The following is a 17,599-nucleotide window of genomic DNA, read 5'->3' as shown; positions in this document are numbered from 1 at the left end:
GTGTCTCTGTATTGCCATGTCATGGGCTGGCGACCTGTCAGGGATGCATCCCAATTCTTCCCCCAGTGACTGCTGGAGATTAGCACCAGTGCTTCCACAACCCTGCAAGGATAAGTGGATATAGGAACTAGAGGGATGGTTGTAGAAAGAAGACACTTGAAACCTCTGTCTCATTGTCATCATGTCCCATTAAAAAAATTCAATGTGCAGTTGCATCTTATTGAATGTTCCTTCTGCTATAAAAAAAAAACTTAAACATGAATCATAAAGTCTGAATGAAACCCTACTAATGTACAACAAAATGCATAACATTTGCAGCTATCAGTGTTATTTTTCTATTGTTTTTTTAGGATATATTTGTCTTGACTGAACTATAGCTGAATTTGTTTTCTTGTGTTTCGCAGTACATTAAAGAATTCTACAATAAGGCCTGGATGGAGAGATATGGGGAACCTATTCCTTCAGAAACATCCACTCTTTTGTGGTCCATAACTGTGTCCATATTTGCCATCGGAGGCCTTCTTGGAACTCTGTCGGTCTCTTTGATTATTAAAGTAGCTGAGCGGTGAGTAACACAAGATCATTTGTTCAGCGTTTTACATTTCAGGGCATGATTGTTGTATCAGTTATGCAATAAGACGTGAAAAACAAGATGAGTCTCTAAGGCTTTTGCAGGAATTAAGATAATAAGTTGCAGCAACGTGCCGTTTGGTAAATGCACTTCATTTAATTGAGCATCACTAGTGGGGAGCGTCTCTGTTGAATTTTAAATGTTGCCAGCCAATTGATACTCGTTCAGATCTATCATGGCAGTGTTAACAACCGATGACTGTCTTGGTAAAATTAAAATATGTTGCCTTGAAGCCATTTTCTATTAATTCGTATTTCATCATTTAGCTGTTAAAACATTCATCCACTTAAAGGAAACACATGGAACACATGTCAGTTTTCCCAGTAATGGACTCCCCAGTAAATTCACCCCAGGGACAGACTGTAGGTTGGTTAGAGAATTTGCGAAAAACAAGCCTGTTAAATGATTAATTGCATAACCGATGAGGCAGAATTACCATTCAGCAGACTCCAGAGTGGATCAAAGGATTGCAGAGTACTTACTACTTACTGGCATGTTGAAGGCTTTCGTCGGACGTCGGCATGTAAAAAGTGTTTTCTGCTCACAGTGTCGCCTTGTGTGATTCCAGACTCGCCTCACAGCAACAAGGTCACTGCAGGACTCCTGCAAAACTCACATTACATGTCACATTGCACCATCGAGGTTCAGTGTTTTTGGATTTTATTAGACAAGGTAGCACAATGTAAAGCATCCAGTGCCAATAAAAGATCTTTACCGCTTCTTCATACTTCACATTGACAGATTTCAGATACATGTTTATTCTTTTGGCAGTTGGTGTTGAATTTTATTTGATGTGTCTGAAATTTTCTGTACTTGTCTTTTTTTTTTTTTTTTTGCTTTGCCTGACTTTTCAGGCAATGTTTCAATATTTGTTTTCCATGTCTTTTATCCCATAACAACAGACATTTATTTATATGTTTTACAGTCATCAGTGCTAGTATATAATCATATTGTGCAAGTTGTAAAAAAAAAAAGAAAAAATCGCAGCATATTACTTTCCTCCTACAACTGCAACATCGGTGAGTTTTGTTCCCCTCATTTTTTGCTAACACTCAGTTGGACAGACAGCTTGTCCTATTAAGTGCAGGTCTTCAAGACCTATACAGGTTTGGAGAATCTTGGAGAATCAGGGAGAACACAAGCGTGTTCTCCAGCCCAAGACTACAGCTATTATGTGAAAAAGATTTTTTGGTGACTTATTATACTGCCAGCGATGTACTACTTAAGTTTAGGGAGGAATGCGAAAAAAAAAAAAGAAAGGAGTTGCTTTTGATCTAGCAGTGGTGCCTTGACAACTTATTCTGCCTGCTGAGATCCAGTCTCACAGCTAGTGTAATGAGTTTCTCAGGGTTCAGACGAGTCAGATAGTTTCACATCCTCTGTGTGCAGAGCTCTGCGTCCTGTGCCCTTCAGGGACAGACTTGAGCTTAACACAATCACCTCCTATGCTTCCAAACTAATTTTGATTCACAAGAATCTATTAACCACTAGTTATTAGGATGACATTGTCAAAGCAGAGGAAGAATCATGTATCTGATACTTTGATTCTTTCTTTCTATTTGAGTCCACTACAATACTCTTAAGATTCGCCTTGACTTTCTTCCTCTGGATTTCTGTTGTGTCGATTGAAGGTACTCATTTTTTCTTTTGTGTTCTCTGCTAGACATTAGCGTCACAGTTGGTTATCTGGGAGAGGCTGACATTCAGATGTCAGAGTGAATATAGAAAAGCATCAGAAGACACAGGCAGAGATCAAATAGACAGCAACTTTGTAAGAGTGACCAAGGAATTCATTAAAAGTTTTCAAGTAAAGCTGAGGTTAATGGCTTTTTTTTTTACACTCTGTCATAATGAAGACGCGACATGAAGGCAGCATCGCGTGTTGTTTGTTCTCCAGCTCTGGCTGCCCATGAGACGACGTGCATTTCTGCAACAGCAGTTAAAATGAACATCTACTCCTTTGACCTTTGACATTAGGCGATGAAACTCCTCTGTTTAATTCTTGCAACAAAATTATTATTATTTATTTTTTAGTCTTTCAGCTTGTTTAGTCTCAGTTCAAAGTTTGGGTTTTGACTTTGATTCTTAAAATGGTAATGTCTTCACAAGACAGTCTTGTGTGCATGCAGATGAATTCATACATATCCATAAGGCCTGTTTCATTTTGTTGACTTTCAGAGGTGTTCTTGGAGGGCATTTTGAAGAAAACCAATTTTCAAAGTTCCAGTTCTGAGGGTTTTCAGAATTGGATGTTTTATAAATGAGGTTATGAATCATATATGAACAAAACTCTGTTAAATTTAGAATATGTATAGGAACAGTATGATTGAGTTTGGTGTATGCATATGTGAGTGGGCCGGAGGCAGCTAGGAGTCAGAAAAACTATCCGAAATACCAATAAATAGCCCTAGATGACTTACATTAGGAGAATAATATTTGTTCAAGTTATTTATTTATTTATTTTTAACTTTTAACCATGCCAATAATTTAATGCAAATGTGGAAGGTCAAAATGTTGTAAAGTAGCAAGAAATAAGTAAGATAATTCTCATACAATGAACTAACTTCAGTTTCTAATGTCAATAATGTTGTTAAGCAATGTCCTTCCACCAGTCTGTGCACCTTCTCCATGGTAACCAGCTGTTGCACTGGTCAATGAGTAATACTAGCGTCAAATACTTGTATCACTACTATGCCCTTTGTGTTTTAATGCAGGTATTCATTACAGTATCAGAATTTAGGTTGTACATCATTCCAGCTACTCTGTGATCTGGATTGGAGCATGGTACTGACAGTGCAGCCGCTATTAAACTGGTCAAAAACAAAAATACAGCAGTCTGTTAGACACTGACTGATTTATGCCTAGCCTTCATTTGTAATAGTTATGATTATTTTTATTGCATTTTAATGCAAAAGGTGACATTTCAGATTAGAATATTACATCCTATTCAAAGACATTAATATAGAAATGTGGACTAAGGGAAAAATAAAAGGTTATTGGTATTTTTAATCTGCCTAAGGAGCCTCATCAGGAGCATATTCTAATTTGTTGAATATAACTAGATGGAACCATTTTAGTACAAGTTGGACTTCCTTTTACCACAATAATTCTTCTTGGCCTAGAAACATTCCTTAGAGATTTTGCATTGGTACAAATCCTTTCATCTAAAGATGTGCCTTTTTTTTTTCAAAACATGTTGAATTTTTCAGACCTCATTCACCACTACAGAAAATATGACTTTGATCTCTTCTCAGTCATGCCAAAAATAAATAACTCCATGTCCACACTAGCTGACAGATTGAAGTATAATACAGCTTTTTCGGGTAGATTTAGCTCAAGATTACTCAGTAATGATGTCAGGTCGCCCAAGGGGCAAAAAGAATCACCTGCTAGATTAAATTTGAAGTCTCCGAGACGTTTCAAAGGGAAATTTCAATTTCATTTTAGGTGTGAAAGGAGGGGCATAATATGACAGTCTGTGCTTGCTTTGTAGGACATGGGAATTTGAAAAGCCTGACTGAAGTTCTTTTTGCCTTAACTATTTTTCTGGGGCCCTTTTAGCTGGAAAACTCTTTGATAAAGTGTATTTTGTAACATGTCTGCAAGAGCTGCCTGAATGCACGGTTTGTGTAGATCTCTTTTCAGATTTCATTTGTGAATAAAAAAGCTACCGACACCATTATTAGTCGGATCATTCCTCTGACAGATGATTAGGTCGATTATGATTACACACATTGACACATTCAAGCATCTGTTCAGAAATGAGTGGTTTAACTTTCAGTTTTTCTTGGTCTGTGAAAAAGAAAATCAATTTAAATGAATCCTCCATGTATTGTTCTCCATCCACTTGACACAAGGGGCCTCCTACATTAAAACCTTTTTCTGCTTCCCTGGCCTTGAAGAATCCTTCACATCCAATGGTTTTTATCCTTTTTATGAACATCTAAAGCCACAAAAAAGTGAAGTTATTCTCTTCTTCTTTTGGCTGTCTCGAGTCCCGTCACTCCTGATTGTTCTTGCTTTGGAGTGCCTTGCGGAAATGTTTTGACAGAAGTCAGATATGCTTGCTGTTCTCCTTCTTTTATCACAATTAAAGCGCTGCAGACGTTTCAACAAAGGGCTCGAATAACTGGATTAGAATTCTATTCGGGTTTCATTGCCATCATGTCTATGCTGCTGATCTTCTCCTCTTTCCTTTGTCATATGGAGTCACGTCTTGTCTTTCTGTTTTCCAGAAAGGGAACCTTGCTGCTGAATAACTGCTTTGCTGTGACGGCTGCTTTGTTGCTGTCACTGGGTGAGATGTCAAGATCTTTTGAGATGCTCATCATCGGCCGGATCGTTATAGGCGTGAACTCAGGTCAGTGTGCAATTAAAGGAAGCACATTTTGTTGTTATTGGTGTACAACAAATTTTTCAGGTTTTGCTTATTTTGGTGAAACAGTGGGGGAAAAAAGGTTTAATTAACTATGTAAACATTTTGATACCCCTACAAATAATTAAATAATTTAAATTATAATTTTGATACCCCTCCAAATAACACCTAATGGCTCAGCTTTTTATCGCAGGTAAACAAATGCAGCAGACTGTATAAACCTGAGAGACCAAACGCATCTGCAGAGAAACACTTTTCTGTTTCTTTCAAAATGCTCTAGCCTGAAATAATAATAATAATTTTAAAAAATCAGGTTTAAAGTTTGATCTTTCCAAAGACTAAGGCTGCTTGTCTGCATAAATAAAACAAACAAAAAAAGAAAAAGAAGAAAAAAAAAAAAGGTAAATATATTGGTCAAGAAAGTGTTCGGAGTTCATCAAGAGACAAAAGCAATAAAGATAGGCAGATGTGCAAAATAACTTGCTTATCAAATATGAATTTGGTGGTGATCAGAGAGCAGAGAAGCTCTAATTGCCTTCTGTTCTGAGAGTTGCACCCAAACCGCAGAGGGAAAAAAAACAGCACTTAGTCAGAGAATGACTCCAGGACAGCCTTGGCAACAACCATTCCTTACATATTCACACTATCAACAGTATGGGAACTATATGCTCGGATGCTCTCATCACCTAAACAAAACAAAATATATATTTCAAGCTGCAATAAAAACAAAACAAACGAAATACAAAACCAGCTCTCCTCACTTCAAGTGGATAATCATGAAGAACTTTTTTCTTACTCAACTAAACCTGCAAACTTGACTATCTTGTATGGAATTGCTTTAATTTGATTAATGAATTGACATTTTGAAAGTCATCGGCTTTACTAAATGTATTGATTTTCTAAAAGTTGTAGATTTTATGTGTGCCATTTGATAGAAACTGTTAGTGCAGCGTATTTTTACGACATCCTCAGGTCTCAGGAAAACATCTCTAAACATCAGACAAAATGACCTCAGACCTTAGAGACAGCTGACAAAAAGTATCTATCAGGTTAACAGATTAAATGGCATAAGACCAGATGGATTCAGACAAACCAGCATGATAATAATGGGACTCAGACCTAAAGGTATATTCTCAAATAGACTAAGAGCAAACTGAGTCAGGTGAAATGATTCGGACCAAACAGGTGTAGACCAAATAGACTAAGACCACGTCATATACTAAGCACCATCAGAACAAATGAACTTAGACACAAAACAATCATTTTTGGACAAAACAACCTAATTTAAAATGACATCAGATCAAATGTAATCAGACCAAGCTGACTGCTTGTGCCAGTACAAATTTATTAGCGCTCTTGTCAAGATCCTATAAGGCTTAGAACAGAGTTTTACTGAGTTTACTAAACACAATAGAGACCAATATGTTATGGGGTAATTCTCTTCCGCAGATTATGTGATCTTTTTTGTTTTCTTACTTGTTTCTACTCCCTTTTTACTTGATTCTATTACGTGACCTTTGTTTTTTTTTTCCTCTAGGTATATCACTTAGTGTCCTCCCCATGTACCTGGGAGAGATTTCCCCTAAACATATCAGAGGCTCCATTGGCCAGTTCAACTCCATCCTGATCTGCTTGGGCGTGTTCACAGGACAAGTGTTGGGTCTGCCCGAGCTCTTGGGTCAGGTCGGTGAGCAAACAAATATAATGTGCCCTCATGTGTAAGCAGTGGATTTTTACAATTTATCACTGATGAATGATTGTTATTGCTTTGATGAAGTTGGAAAATTAAAGAAAAGGCATAGAAATCACATAATCCTTGAAGTACAGTGGTACATATGACTGCAGTGTTCTGTGATTGGATAAGGAGCTGATGTAATTTCCAAATCCAGGTGGAGAAGCTCCTTTCATGGTCTGCTTTAGTAACATGTCATGGTATAACAGCAGAGTGGGCAGAGTGTGAACACCTTTTATCTGGATTTCAGCTGCACAGCAGCATATCTATCAAATCTGCTGGATCATTTACACGCCTGTCTGTGCATTAATTTGCAGGTGGCTGTTGGTATTTTTTTTTCCTCTCAGTCTATTATATAAATTCTTCAACATTTAATAACACAATAAACCTTGATCGCTCTGACAGATAATCAGTTTTTCCGGACTCCTTTTACCGGTGAATGATTTCCCCTCCACGCTGGCCTGACCTGAACCATGACAAATTATAGCTGAGAAAAACATTACCAATTGCCTCTTCCACTATGAAACATAGATTTTTTAAAATTTTTTTTTAGTTTAATAATGATTTCTTATTTTTTGTGTTGATTTGTTTAATTTCCAGGTCCGCTTTGACAGTTCACTGATGACTCCTTATATATTTTGCTGCATTCTCTTGTGTTTGCTATAGACACTTCCCTTGAAGTCTATTGAATAAGTCAAGTAGAAAACAATGCTAAGGGCAGCTGGTGACACAGTTGATTACTGAAAAGGGTATATGGCAAGGTGTGAATAAGAAAATGTTAAAAACTTGAAGGCATGGTCCGGTGTTCATGTAAAAATAAGTTTCAGCAAATGTTCAGCTTCTGCGAACATTCAGCTTCTTCATACAACCTCCATACGGTTGCTGTTTTGTTCATATGCCACCAGCAAAACATGACACTTTCAGGATTTTGTCATTTGCTCCAAATCTCTTAGTTCTACTGGGTTGAAAAAGAAAACACACACAGCTGAGCAGGAGATGCTTAGGTGGTCCCTAAAAATGAGTTATACTGACTAAATCTCTGCTGACAAAGGAGTGGTGCTGCATACTTTTTCTAACACATTTAGCTCAAACATAGTAAAATATTGTTGCAACTCAGGGTAATTATTGTGGCTAATCATGCAACTGTGCTTTTGTGGGAGATCAGTTACTGACTCAACGTCATCTGCAGACATCAGCAGATGTTTAGCTCTGACAGAGGGCACATAAAAGTAAAAGACAAGATTTTCCTACCAGATGAACAACAGCTGCGGTTGCCTTGCGGCAAATCAGTCAGCATACACCCATGAAAAAGGTGTTTTGTTTCAAGAAAACAGAACACGTCCTACGTACAACAAAGGTTCATCAGAATCTGTGGTTTCAAATTATTTTCATGCATGGTACAAATAACTTCCTGTTTCAAGAGAGATGTAGCTACAAAGGTTCTTTTTTTTAAATTAAAAACATTGGTAAGGCTGGTAGTAATTAATTTAATCTTTTATACTTCAAGGAATTAAGGATTAGTTCTTTACTACCATTTAGCTTTCACACTAAGAACAGCCCTACCCCTTAGTGTTAACATGCAAAACTTTGAAAATAAGAAATTGGTGTAATGAAGAAAAGTAAATAAATTAACTCAACTTTGTAGATTTTTTAATCAAATGACTTTACAGTGCAGCCACGTTCACCCATGAACATGTAAAAGGAGGAAGCCGGGATCGAACCTACAGCTTTTTGGGCTCTAAGACAAGTGCTCTTAATGATCCACTGTCACCCCACGACGGTAAATGAAATCATGTAAAAATAGTATTTTACATTTACTTAAGTTATTGTTTGATGTTAGAGTTTGTTTAACCTGAAACATTTACTGAAATATTTTAGTGCCACAACAAAATAAAATTCAAAAGACATCTGTAACCACAAAAAGTACTTTTTCACGTCACTGTAAACCTGAAAGACCATTCGTTTGCTAGTCAAAATGGTCTGAGTTAATAGTATACACAAAATAAAGACACAAAAACAGAGCTTGATACCTAAACTTTGTCAGGATTAATGGTTGGTTTAACATTGAAACCAACCAGGTTTGTTTTATAGTACAGTTAGCTGTTCTATAAGAACTATATTTAATAAGCGTCAGCCACTTTGGTGCTGAGCCAGATATCTGCTTTGCTAATAAATCACCTTTACTTGTATGCATTGAAATGACCTTGCTTTCCTCTCCTCCCTAATCTCTTATATTGAATTGCAGTCGGGAAAGCACACCGGTCATAAATTGTGCAGCACCAGGAAGTTTTTCCCACGATACCAGAAGAGTTAACATTATGCACGACCACTCTTCATGTTGCTGTGGCTATTTTTAGCATCAGCTTTAATAATTCATCACCTGCAAATAATCATTAGAAGGTGCAGTTGAAACCAGATACAGAACAGCTCAAAACAAAATCTGACTAATTTTTTCCTTTTTAGCTCAGTTGGGATGAAAACAAGTGAGCTAGTGGTTTCTATTTGGCTTCTGTTTGCTTAATCCCAAAAAAATGGACTAAAGAATTTTTTTGTTTTATTTTCTTAAAAATCCAAATATTTCCAGAAAGACATATTATAATACCTTCAGACAATTTGGGAAAACTCCAGTGAGAATGTCATGACTTTGTAAGCTTTGGAATAACTTAAAAGCAACATCAAACACGTCATGAAAATTTCCATTGAAGTCAGCCGACATTTCAGGAAAAATGTCCAGCTATGAAAAGTTGTGTTTTGGTGCAAAAATGTGTGTCAACCCCAGAACATGAGCAACAGTGTGGGAGCAAAGCAAACTACAAATTTTATGTAGCAGTTCGGTCAGGAGTAAGGGACAAAATTCCAACAAAGTTTTGTGAGGAACTTGTGAAAAGATTCCCAGAAGAAGTTGCAGTTTAAAAACAATTTTAATAAATACTAAGAAAATGCATATAAGCTTATATTTAAGTGTTCCCCACAAACCCTTGCTGCTAAAACATACAAGAATTATTACAATCCTGTTTGTACAACAATGAGTGAAAATGTGCATTTAACATTCTGTATTTACAGACATTAGTAAATAAATACAATAGTTCTGATCCCATGGGATATTTTCCCATTTTTGCTGTTTTTATAAATCAATAATGATTAACAAAAAAAAAATTAATAAAAAAATTCAAAAGAACCCCTTTAATGTAAAAGTGAAGACCAATTTCTACAAAATAATCACAATGATTTTATTTTCCTTCTGCATCAATACACTACTTTCTGTTCATCTATCACAAAACGTTGCTCATAAAATACACAACATTTAGTTGTAATCTTACTCCATCAAAACTAAATGACTGTTTTGTGGTTTATCACACAGCAGAACATGCAAAGGATGAAAATCTACTAAAGGAAATGAAATTGTACACTATCTTGGATGAATTACATGATACTGGGGATTCATATTCGAGTTATTCTGTGCTTACAAATGCTTTGAACAATTTAAGACAACAAAATCATCCTATTAAAGAAAAGGAAAAAATGATCTCTAACATTTTATATCTATTTTCTATTTTAAAATACATTTAATTTGACTTTTAAACATTCTTAATGAAACTTGCATGTGTTATTTGTAGGTAGAATACTCATATTTACTTTTTCTCTTAACATCCACTTTTGGCCCCCTGGCATTATGCCTAATGAGTTACCTTATGAGGCCATCCGAACAACTTTCATGATCTGGACTCTCGTATCAGCCGGCTACCCCTCCACATCTTCCTTGCGACATTAATGTAAGAGTTGGCCACAAAGGTTTAAATGCCAAGGTCTTTCTAACTGATGAGGTCTCACAGCTCTGCTCTGACTTTTTCAACTCCGCGGCCTCTCAGCAGATCATTCCAGTTTGGCTTTGACATTCAAGCCCGAGCTGGTGCTGGAGAGAGCGAGAGGGAGAAAACCCATTTCTGCTCACACTTAATTATTTTTCTTCACTTTCCCAGGCTAGCTGCCAACATCGCCCATCAGGCACCTCTGTTGGAAAAAAAAAACTTTTACCCTTCACTTCACAGTACGTGTCTGGGTCTATCTGTCTGTCTTATTTCGTTTAGATAGCACCAGAAATTGTCAGTCACACCTTGTTAACCCAGAGGAAGTGTTACTCTGTCCCTTCACACCTTATTGGCTATTGTAGCAAAAACATTGGGTATGATCGGTGTTGATTCCGCTTGCCACTGAAAGATTGTCATGACAGGGATCCATCATATGCCCGCTCAATTATTTGCGTGCTGCATTCTTAGTTTATCTTTTAGGCCCAGAAACAGACATGAGCCTAAGGCACAGGAGCTTTGAAAGCCAATCTGTTATGTCATGAGAACAGAGTGCTAATAATCAACAGCTCTCCTCTTGGCACACTTTGTAGACTTTAGATTACCAGTTACTTTTGGCACTGTATTAAAAAAAAAATTAACTATGGAATATGTCTTCTGAAATTAATTAACCGTTTTTATAGCTTGCAATTATATCTGTTGGTACTTGTTGATGTTCAGTTGCGATCAGTTATGATCGCAAAATAAAAACTAAACAATGCAGTAAAACTAAAATTAAAATGAACTTATATTTAAGTGTTCCCCCAAAAGAGTTCAGAGAGCTTTTGCTTTTCATGATTTCTAGAAATTTACATTTAAAATGTTTTGGACCTGGATCCGTACATGTATACATACGTACATCTCTTTTCTTCTGCTCATCCAAGATCTATTTGGAGTTTTCAATTAAAAAAAATAAGGATGTACTATAAATTCAAACTTGTGCATCTACTCCTCCTTTTAAAATTTAGTGAAGTTGTTGTATCATCATTGCACTCTGAAAAAAGAAACACATTTTTAAATGCATCACTGAAGGCCAAAAATAAATGACATTGTTGGCATGACGATTGTATGCAAACTTCTGACCAGGACTGTAGGTACTTATGACCCAGTGAAGATACTTTTATACTATAATTATGTTTTATTATATTAAAACATAATAATGCGTGCTATCAAGGACACTGTTGAATATTATTGAAAAGTTAATTTATTTTTTTCACACTACGCATATTAATTACACACGGACTGAATTTGAAGCCATTATTTCTATTAAGTATTAGAATTTTCTGCTTGGTGCAAATTAAAACATGACATTTAAGATTAAAATGTTACATCAGACCAATAAAAAAAAAAGAAGTCATTTTTATACAGAAATGTACCCTTGATGAAAATCTATGTTTAATCTTACAAACAAGCCATCAGAACACATTTCAATTTACTGCCATGTACCTGTGTAATGTCAGACTCTTGGCTACTTGAAATTCATTCATTTGGGAAAGTGTGTTGAATATTATTGTCTCAACCACTCTTAGCCTGCCTGGTTTTAATCTAATTAAGGGGTTTTTGACTCTTAAATGTTCATTAACAAAACATTAGGACATGGTGTACACCGTCTGATTAAAAATATTGCCGTCATTAAAATTATGAACAAATATTTTGATATCAGGTCTCTGTTTCGTTATTTGTCTGAAACTGAAGTTGATGTATTTTTGTAAAAATTGAACGCGGGAACATAAGCCTTTAAATCCTCTTTCTGCGTCATGTTTTGTATGGTTTCTAACCTTATGCCACAAATATATGTAATGCACGCTTCCAGCAGAGCACTTGAACCCATTCAAGCATTTAAAATAGGAGTGACAAAAACCTTTTCAAGCCAGCGAATCTTGTATGATGCACCTTTTTACATTATGCCAATGGACAGCCCATGTAGAAGGTTGATGGTTGTGAATAACCCCTTTTCTCTTTCTTGTGCTATATCTTCCTCGGCTGTGCCTTGCCTGTCATTCAGCAGAGCATATTGATTTTTAAAGAACTTATTTTGCTGTGGATCTTTTCTCTGAGAAAAATAGCTGCCACATATTTGTCAGAGGACGTGCTTTTTAAAGTATATATATTTTTTCCTGAAATTATGTGGTTGGATTTCTACTTTTTTTTAATGTCATCCATCTGTCGTCTATACCCGCTTATCCTTGCTGGATAAAGGGGCGACTAACAGTCTCTGGATCCATTACAATGCAACACAGAGACTCACAGGAATGTGTGTTGCAAGCACATTATTCGTTGCTAACGGCAATTTAGAGAGACCAATTAACCTTACAGTCATGGGTTAGGACTGTGTGACAAAGTCAGGGTAGCCTGAGAAAATCAACGCATTCAGAAAACCCTCAAGCCAGGATTAAAACCCACATCCTTCTGGCTGCAAGGCAACAAACAGTGCACCACCAGGCCACTTGCCATATGTGTACAAAGAGTTTAGATGACAAGCAAAGTACATGGTTAAATTTTGCTCTGTTGCAAAATGTGGTTTTTATCTCACATTTATAGGTTCATTCAAGGTCTGACTTTAAGTTCATCAAATCAAAGACACTTTAAAGTTTGGAACAGGGGACTCTATTACTCAACCAAGAACTAAGTTTGTCGTGATAGGCAATAAATCAATTGAATGCATGACAAATTAAAACAAGCTCGATAATTTCCATTTACAGAATGGTTTGTTTTTCTCGCATTTCTTGCTCTTTCTACCAAAGACTGGATGATAAAATACCTCAGTCTGGTGCATTGGTCTTTACTTGATCCTTTTTTGAAGGACAATTTACAGAGACTAGTGTCTCTGTAATGTGCATTTCATTTGTTCTTTTGATTGTTTTGGATATTTAAAATGTCTTCCAGTTTCAATGCTAAATGTTTGTTAGAGGTTTATTGAGCTCTGAGTGGGTGTACTTGCATTATTTTGCCATTACCATTATATTACTTCACAGTGGTCTCAGAAGGATTTATTGCAATAAGTTCTGGGACAATTTATTGTTCAGCAAAATTTGTTATTGTGACAGAAATACCAAGAACAGAAGATTTGTTTTTTAAAAAGGCAATAAAAATGTGGAACTCGTCAGAGTTACAGACTTCTCACACAAATGTGCAGAAGCAACCCCTAGATCAGTGGTTCCCAAAGATTTTCTGCCCCCCCCCCCCCCCCCCCGGGATTACAATAAAATCCCCCCCAAAAATGGAAAAAAAAAAAAATATATCAACTGGGCACACACATCGTTCAACCAGACATAAACTTATACACATATTTTGTTTTCAAACTCCTCTGAAGTTTATTTCACACTTCAGGTTGCAACAAAACAAACTACAAACCATCTTTACAGTGAAACATTTTTGTGTAACTGTTTTTATTTTTTAACACGCCCCCCCTGCAATGGCACTGCATCCCCCAGACTTTGGGAACCACAGGTCTATACGGTGAATCAGCTTTTCAGCATCTGAATGTGTGAATCTTACAGTTCTTACAGGAATGTTCCAGGATTGCTTCTCTGCACCACATGTCCAATAAAGTATTGTGTCAGACATGGTAGGAATGCAGGAAAGGCTCAGACACACAGAGATCAGGGATGGGATGAATTGAGGGCAAAGGTCGGAATCCGTGTCCAGAAAGCAGAAATAAACGTAGAGTCTAACGGGAAAAAGACAGAACAAAACAGAACCTCAATAGAGCAGAACACAGGTGAGAGGCAGAAGAATAACAAGCAGGGAGAGGCAGACTGTGTAAACTGATTTCTGCCTCACAGGCGAGCAAGAAATGGAAACCAAACGACTGAAGCATTACAGACTAGATTCTTAATCTATATATATTGATTTGACCCATGTCACATTTTAAACTATCTTCCTAAATACAGTATATTATGGTTGTCACGTGTCTCTCCGAAGCTGCTATGAATTCTGCCATTTCGGACTTAGGCGAGAGATGATATGTGGTAAATGCATCAGCATACTGGGTTGGCCTTTGAACGCGGACTCCATCAGGCTTCCTCTCCATGACGGCTTCTGTTAATGGGAGCTGGTCCAAGATGTCATTCGTTGTCGACTGCCAAATTGTGATAAGCCGTGACAAATGATAATTAATGTAACCTTGGCGCTCAGCGTCTGACCTTTTCCCAGTAGAGAGCATGTTTATTTAGGTTTTGCAGGAGCAGGCCCTTAGCCAGTCTGTCACTAATGGCCCATGGGATTCCGAGGCCATTAGCATGCCTCAGACAAAGACAAAGGTTCAATTTAGCTGCCTTAATGAGCTTTATTTATACTCTGTGTTCTCCATCAGTCTATAGCTTCAGAGAGTTGCGCAAATTGACAAAAAAGGTTGATGGATTGTTTTAGCCTATCGGGGAACTGTTATTCTTGTTCACGCTAAATAGTCAGTACTCTTGGTTTTACACATTGAGATCAATGAAATACATTGAACAGGGTGAGATTCACTTTTTGTGTGACTGAACTTTAAATTGTTGGCTGTGGAAACATGGATGGTGTTGAACATGGCACAAGAGCTTTGCTAAGCTACATTTTCTGATGATTGGTATGTGGGTCCACACACTTTCTTGTCTCTTGTCAAACTCACATTGTCAGTGGAGATGAATCGCTCAGTTTTTGACGTGCAGAAGTGCTGCTGGTGAGATTTGATTGGGTTAAGACCTGTGGAAGCTTTCTACAACACCAGTGTATATCCTGGGAGATTGGTTATCTGCAGTATCCATCATCTTTGCAGCAAGCTTTGCTGCAAAGATCTGAAATCTGATTCATGGAACTAGAATATTGAATAGAACTTTTCTTTTTAATTTTGTCTGATTTTTATGTTGAAAATAACCTTGTTGAAATGTAGAGTAAATATACTGTTTGTCTTACACTACTTACTACTTAACAAGAATTGTGCAGTTGGTGAACTTTGCAGGCATTTCAATGGCTTGCATAGCCACGCAAGCCATTGCGTAATGCTCAGTAATGCTCTCATATGCATTACTGTAGCATATGAGAGCATTTCATGTTATAGTATAAAATAGTATAGCGGGCCCCAATGACAAAAAGGTACATGAAGAATTTTCATTATACAGAAGGGCAAAAAAGGACTAACCACCATTAAGTTATTTTCCTTAAATAATGTTATTATTGTCAGACCATTAAAGTTGCATTAAAAGAAAGAAAATCCAATGTAACTATCCCTACCATCCTTTGATTGTACAATTACACTAAAGAAATGACACATTTATTCTTAGTTCCACTCAGTTCATAAGTGTCGGGTGTTTTTTCTGTGATTGATGAAGACATAAAGTGCTTTGGGGAGCCCAAATGAGGTTCAAAGGTTAAAGTTATTTTTATGTGTGGATCAGAAAACAAACCTGTTTCATAAAACACACTGAAAATACTCTAAAACATACCATACCTTTACTCTAGGTTTGATAAAACATAAACCTTATGATAAAAGCAGGTCAGTTATTTTCCTTATCAGATTATTTTTTGTAGACATGTTGCTCTTGCTTCTACTCTTCTTGTTGCCGATGGTGACTTCATATTAAACAGACATGCTCCAGATGACAAAAACAATACAAAATTACAATAGACATCATCTGTAATTAACAATAGCAAGATGTCGTCCCCCTCCTGTAAGGCGTGAGTCCTAGCATATTTGCTTCCAAATAGAAATTGCTTTTATGATTCTAAGAATGGGACCACATCACACATCTGCAAGGTCCAGCTGTCAGCTTGTTCCCCTGACAGACCATCAGCAAAATAGGCTTATAGGGAAGGTGACATTCATCACAAACAGCTGCGAGTGGACGAATGATAGGCTTCTCTTCTGATCCTAGCAGATGCACACATAAGATCATCCAAAGACATTTACTAACCAGACTCTCACTTTGCGGACGTTCTGCCGTATAGTTGTGCTCTCCAGCTGTTATTAAAGAAACACAGCTCAGCAGAGATGTTTATCTCCCATGTAACAGGCAGGGTAATGGGACTGTGGGGAGCTACACAAGCAGGCTTAAGGGAAAACGGACGAGCCATCCGTATAGATATCAAATCAAGTTTTTACATTTCATGTCATATAGAATACCACATAAAGGGGAAGTTTATTTTCATCTACTTTCTAGTACACTGAAGGAAATGCCTTGTGCAGTGATGTACAGCTACTGTAAGGGTGAGTGGAAGACTTTATCTCCGTTCTGTGGGGTAAAACTTTGAAGAGTTTGTCACAAAGCAGACTCATTATGCAGTTAGACGATGCAAAGGTAATTTAATTATGTCTGACCCAGTATGAAGGAAAAGCGCGCTTTAGCTAAAATAATTGGATACGCAGCAGATGTGTTCCACCTGACGAATTCATTAGCCCTGTCTAAGCAAGCTGGGTGCTGGGTTTTAAATTGTTTTAAAAGAAGCCATGACTGCAAGAAATTATTTCAATCCGACCAGAAGGCCTTGAATCCTTTTATTGTATTTTGAATAAAGTTTTAAGAACCGCACACCTCTAAGTAAAAAACCAACCAGCTCATAAAATCACTGCAAAGCGATGCTCACTCCTCGTCTCAGCTGATATTTTGAGGGAGTACTTTATCATTAGAGTTGATAAGTGGACACATGAAGCCTGCTGCTGTTAAAAAGTATCACTGGATACCAAAAAGTATGCATCGCATCACATACTGTATATCTGACGGTGAAACTTGACACAGAAATCAATGCTGGCAGGGCAGCAAATGTTTAATCAGCCGCTTCACCTCCTGCTGGTATGAAATTGTCTGTTCCTCAGCATCTGAAGCGTTTCTTTAATCTGCTAACATAAATACCATCCACAAGTAGTTAAGTGCACAAAATAACTGGTAGGAGCTGTGTTATTACCAATAGAGACAATCCAACTTTCTCAGTCAGACAATAAAGTATCCTCTTTTATATTTTACCAAATATCTCAGATGGGCATAATTGAGGAACATAATTAATGGCTGTGCTGGAGACAAACATATTTTTCCATGTCTTAG

At 37.0% G+C, this 17,599-nt stretch overlaps 1 protein-coding gene across 5 annotated transcripts in view; it reads left to right on the top strand.

Moving 5' to 3' along the window:
- The window catches only part of slc2a9l2 (solute carrier family 2 member 9, like 2), a 103,994-nt gene that overhangs the window by 14,854 nt on the left and 71,541 nt on the right, over nucleotides 1–17,599 (top strand). For 3 of the 5 annotated variants that reach the window (XM_028003873.1, XM_028003874.1, XM_028003875.1), the window contains exons 3-5: nucleotides 405–565; nucleotides 4,867–4,991; nucleotides 6,544–6,689. In XM_028003873.1, coding sequence (XP_027859674.1) covers nucleotides 405–565; nucleotides 4,867–4,991; nucleotides 6,544–6,689 — 432 coding nt within the window. The remainder of the gene's footprint in view (nucleotides 1–404; nucleotides 566–4,866; nucleotides 4,992–6,543; nucleotides 6,690–17,599) is intronic. The other 2 variants (XM_028003876.1, XM_028003877.1) reach the window with 1 other exon arrangement.

Source organism: Xiphophorus couchianus, chromosome 20 (assembly GCF_001444195.1).
Source record: "Xiphophorus couchianus chromosome 20, X_couchianus-1.0, whole genome shotgun sequence".
Lineage (NCBI taxonomy): Eukaryota > Metazoa > Chordata > Actinopteri > Cyprinodontiformes > Poeciliidae > Xiphophorus > Xiphophorus couchianus.
Note: the sequence above shows the minus strand (reverse complement) of the source record. Positions and strands in the feature narration are given on the sequence as shown.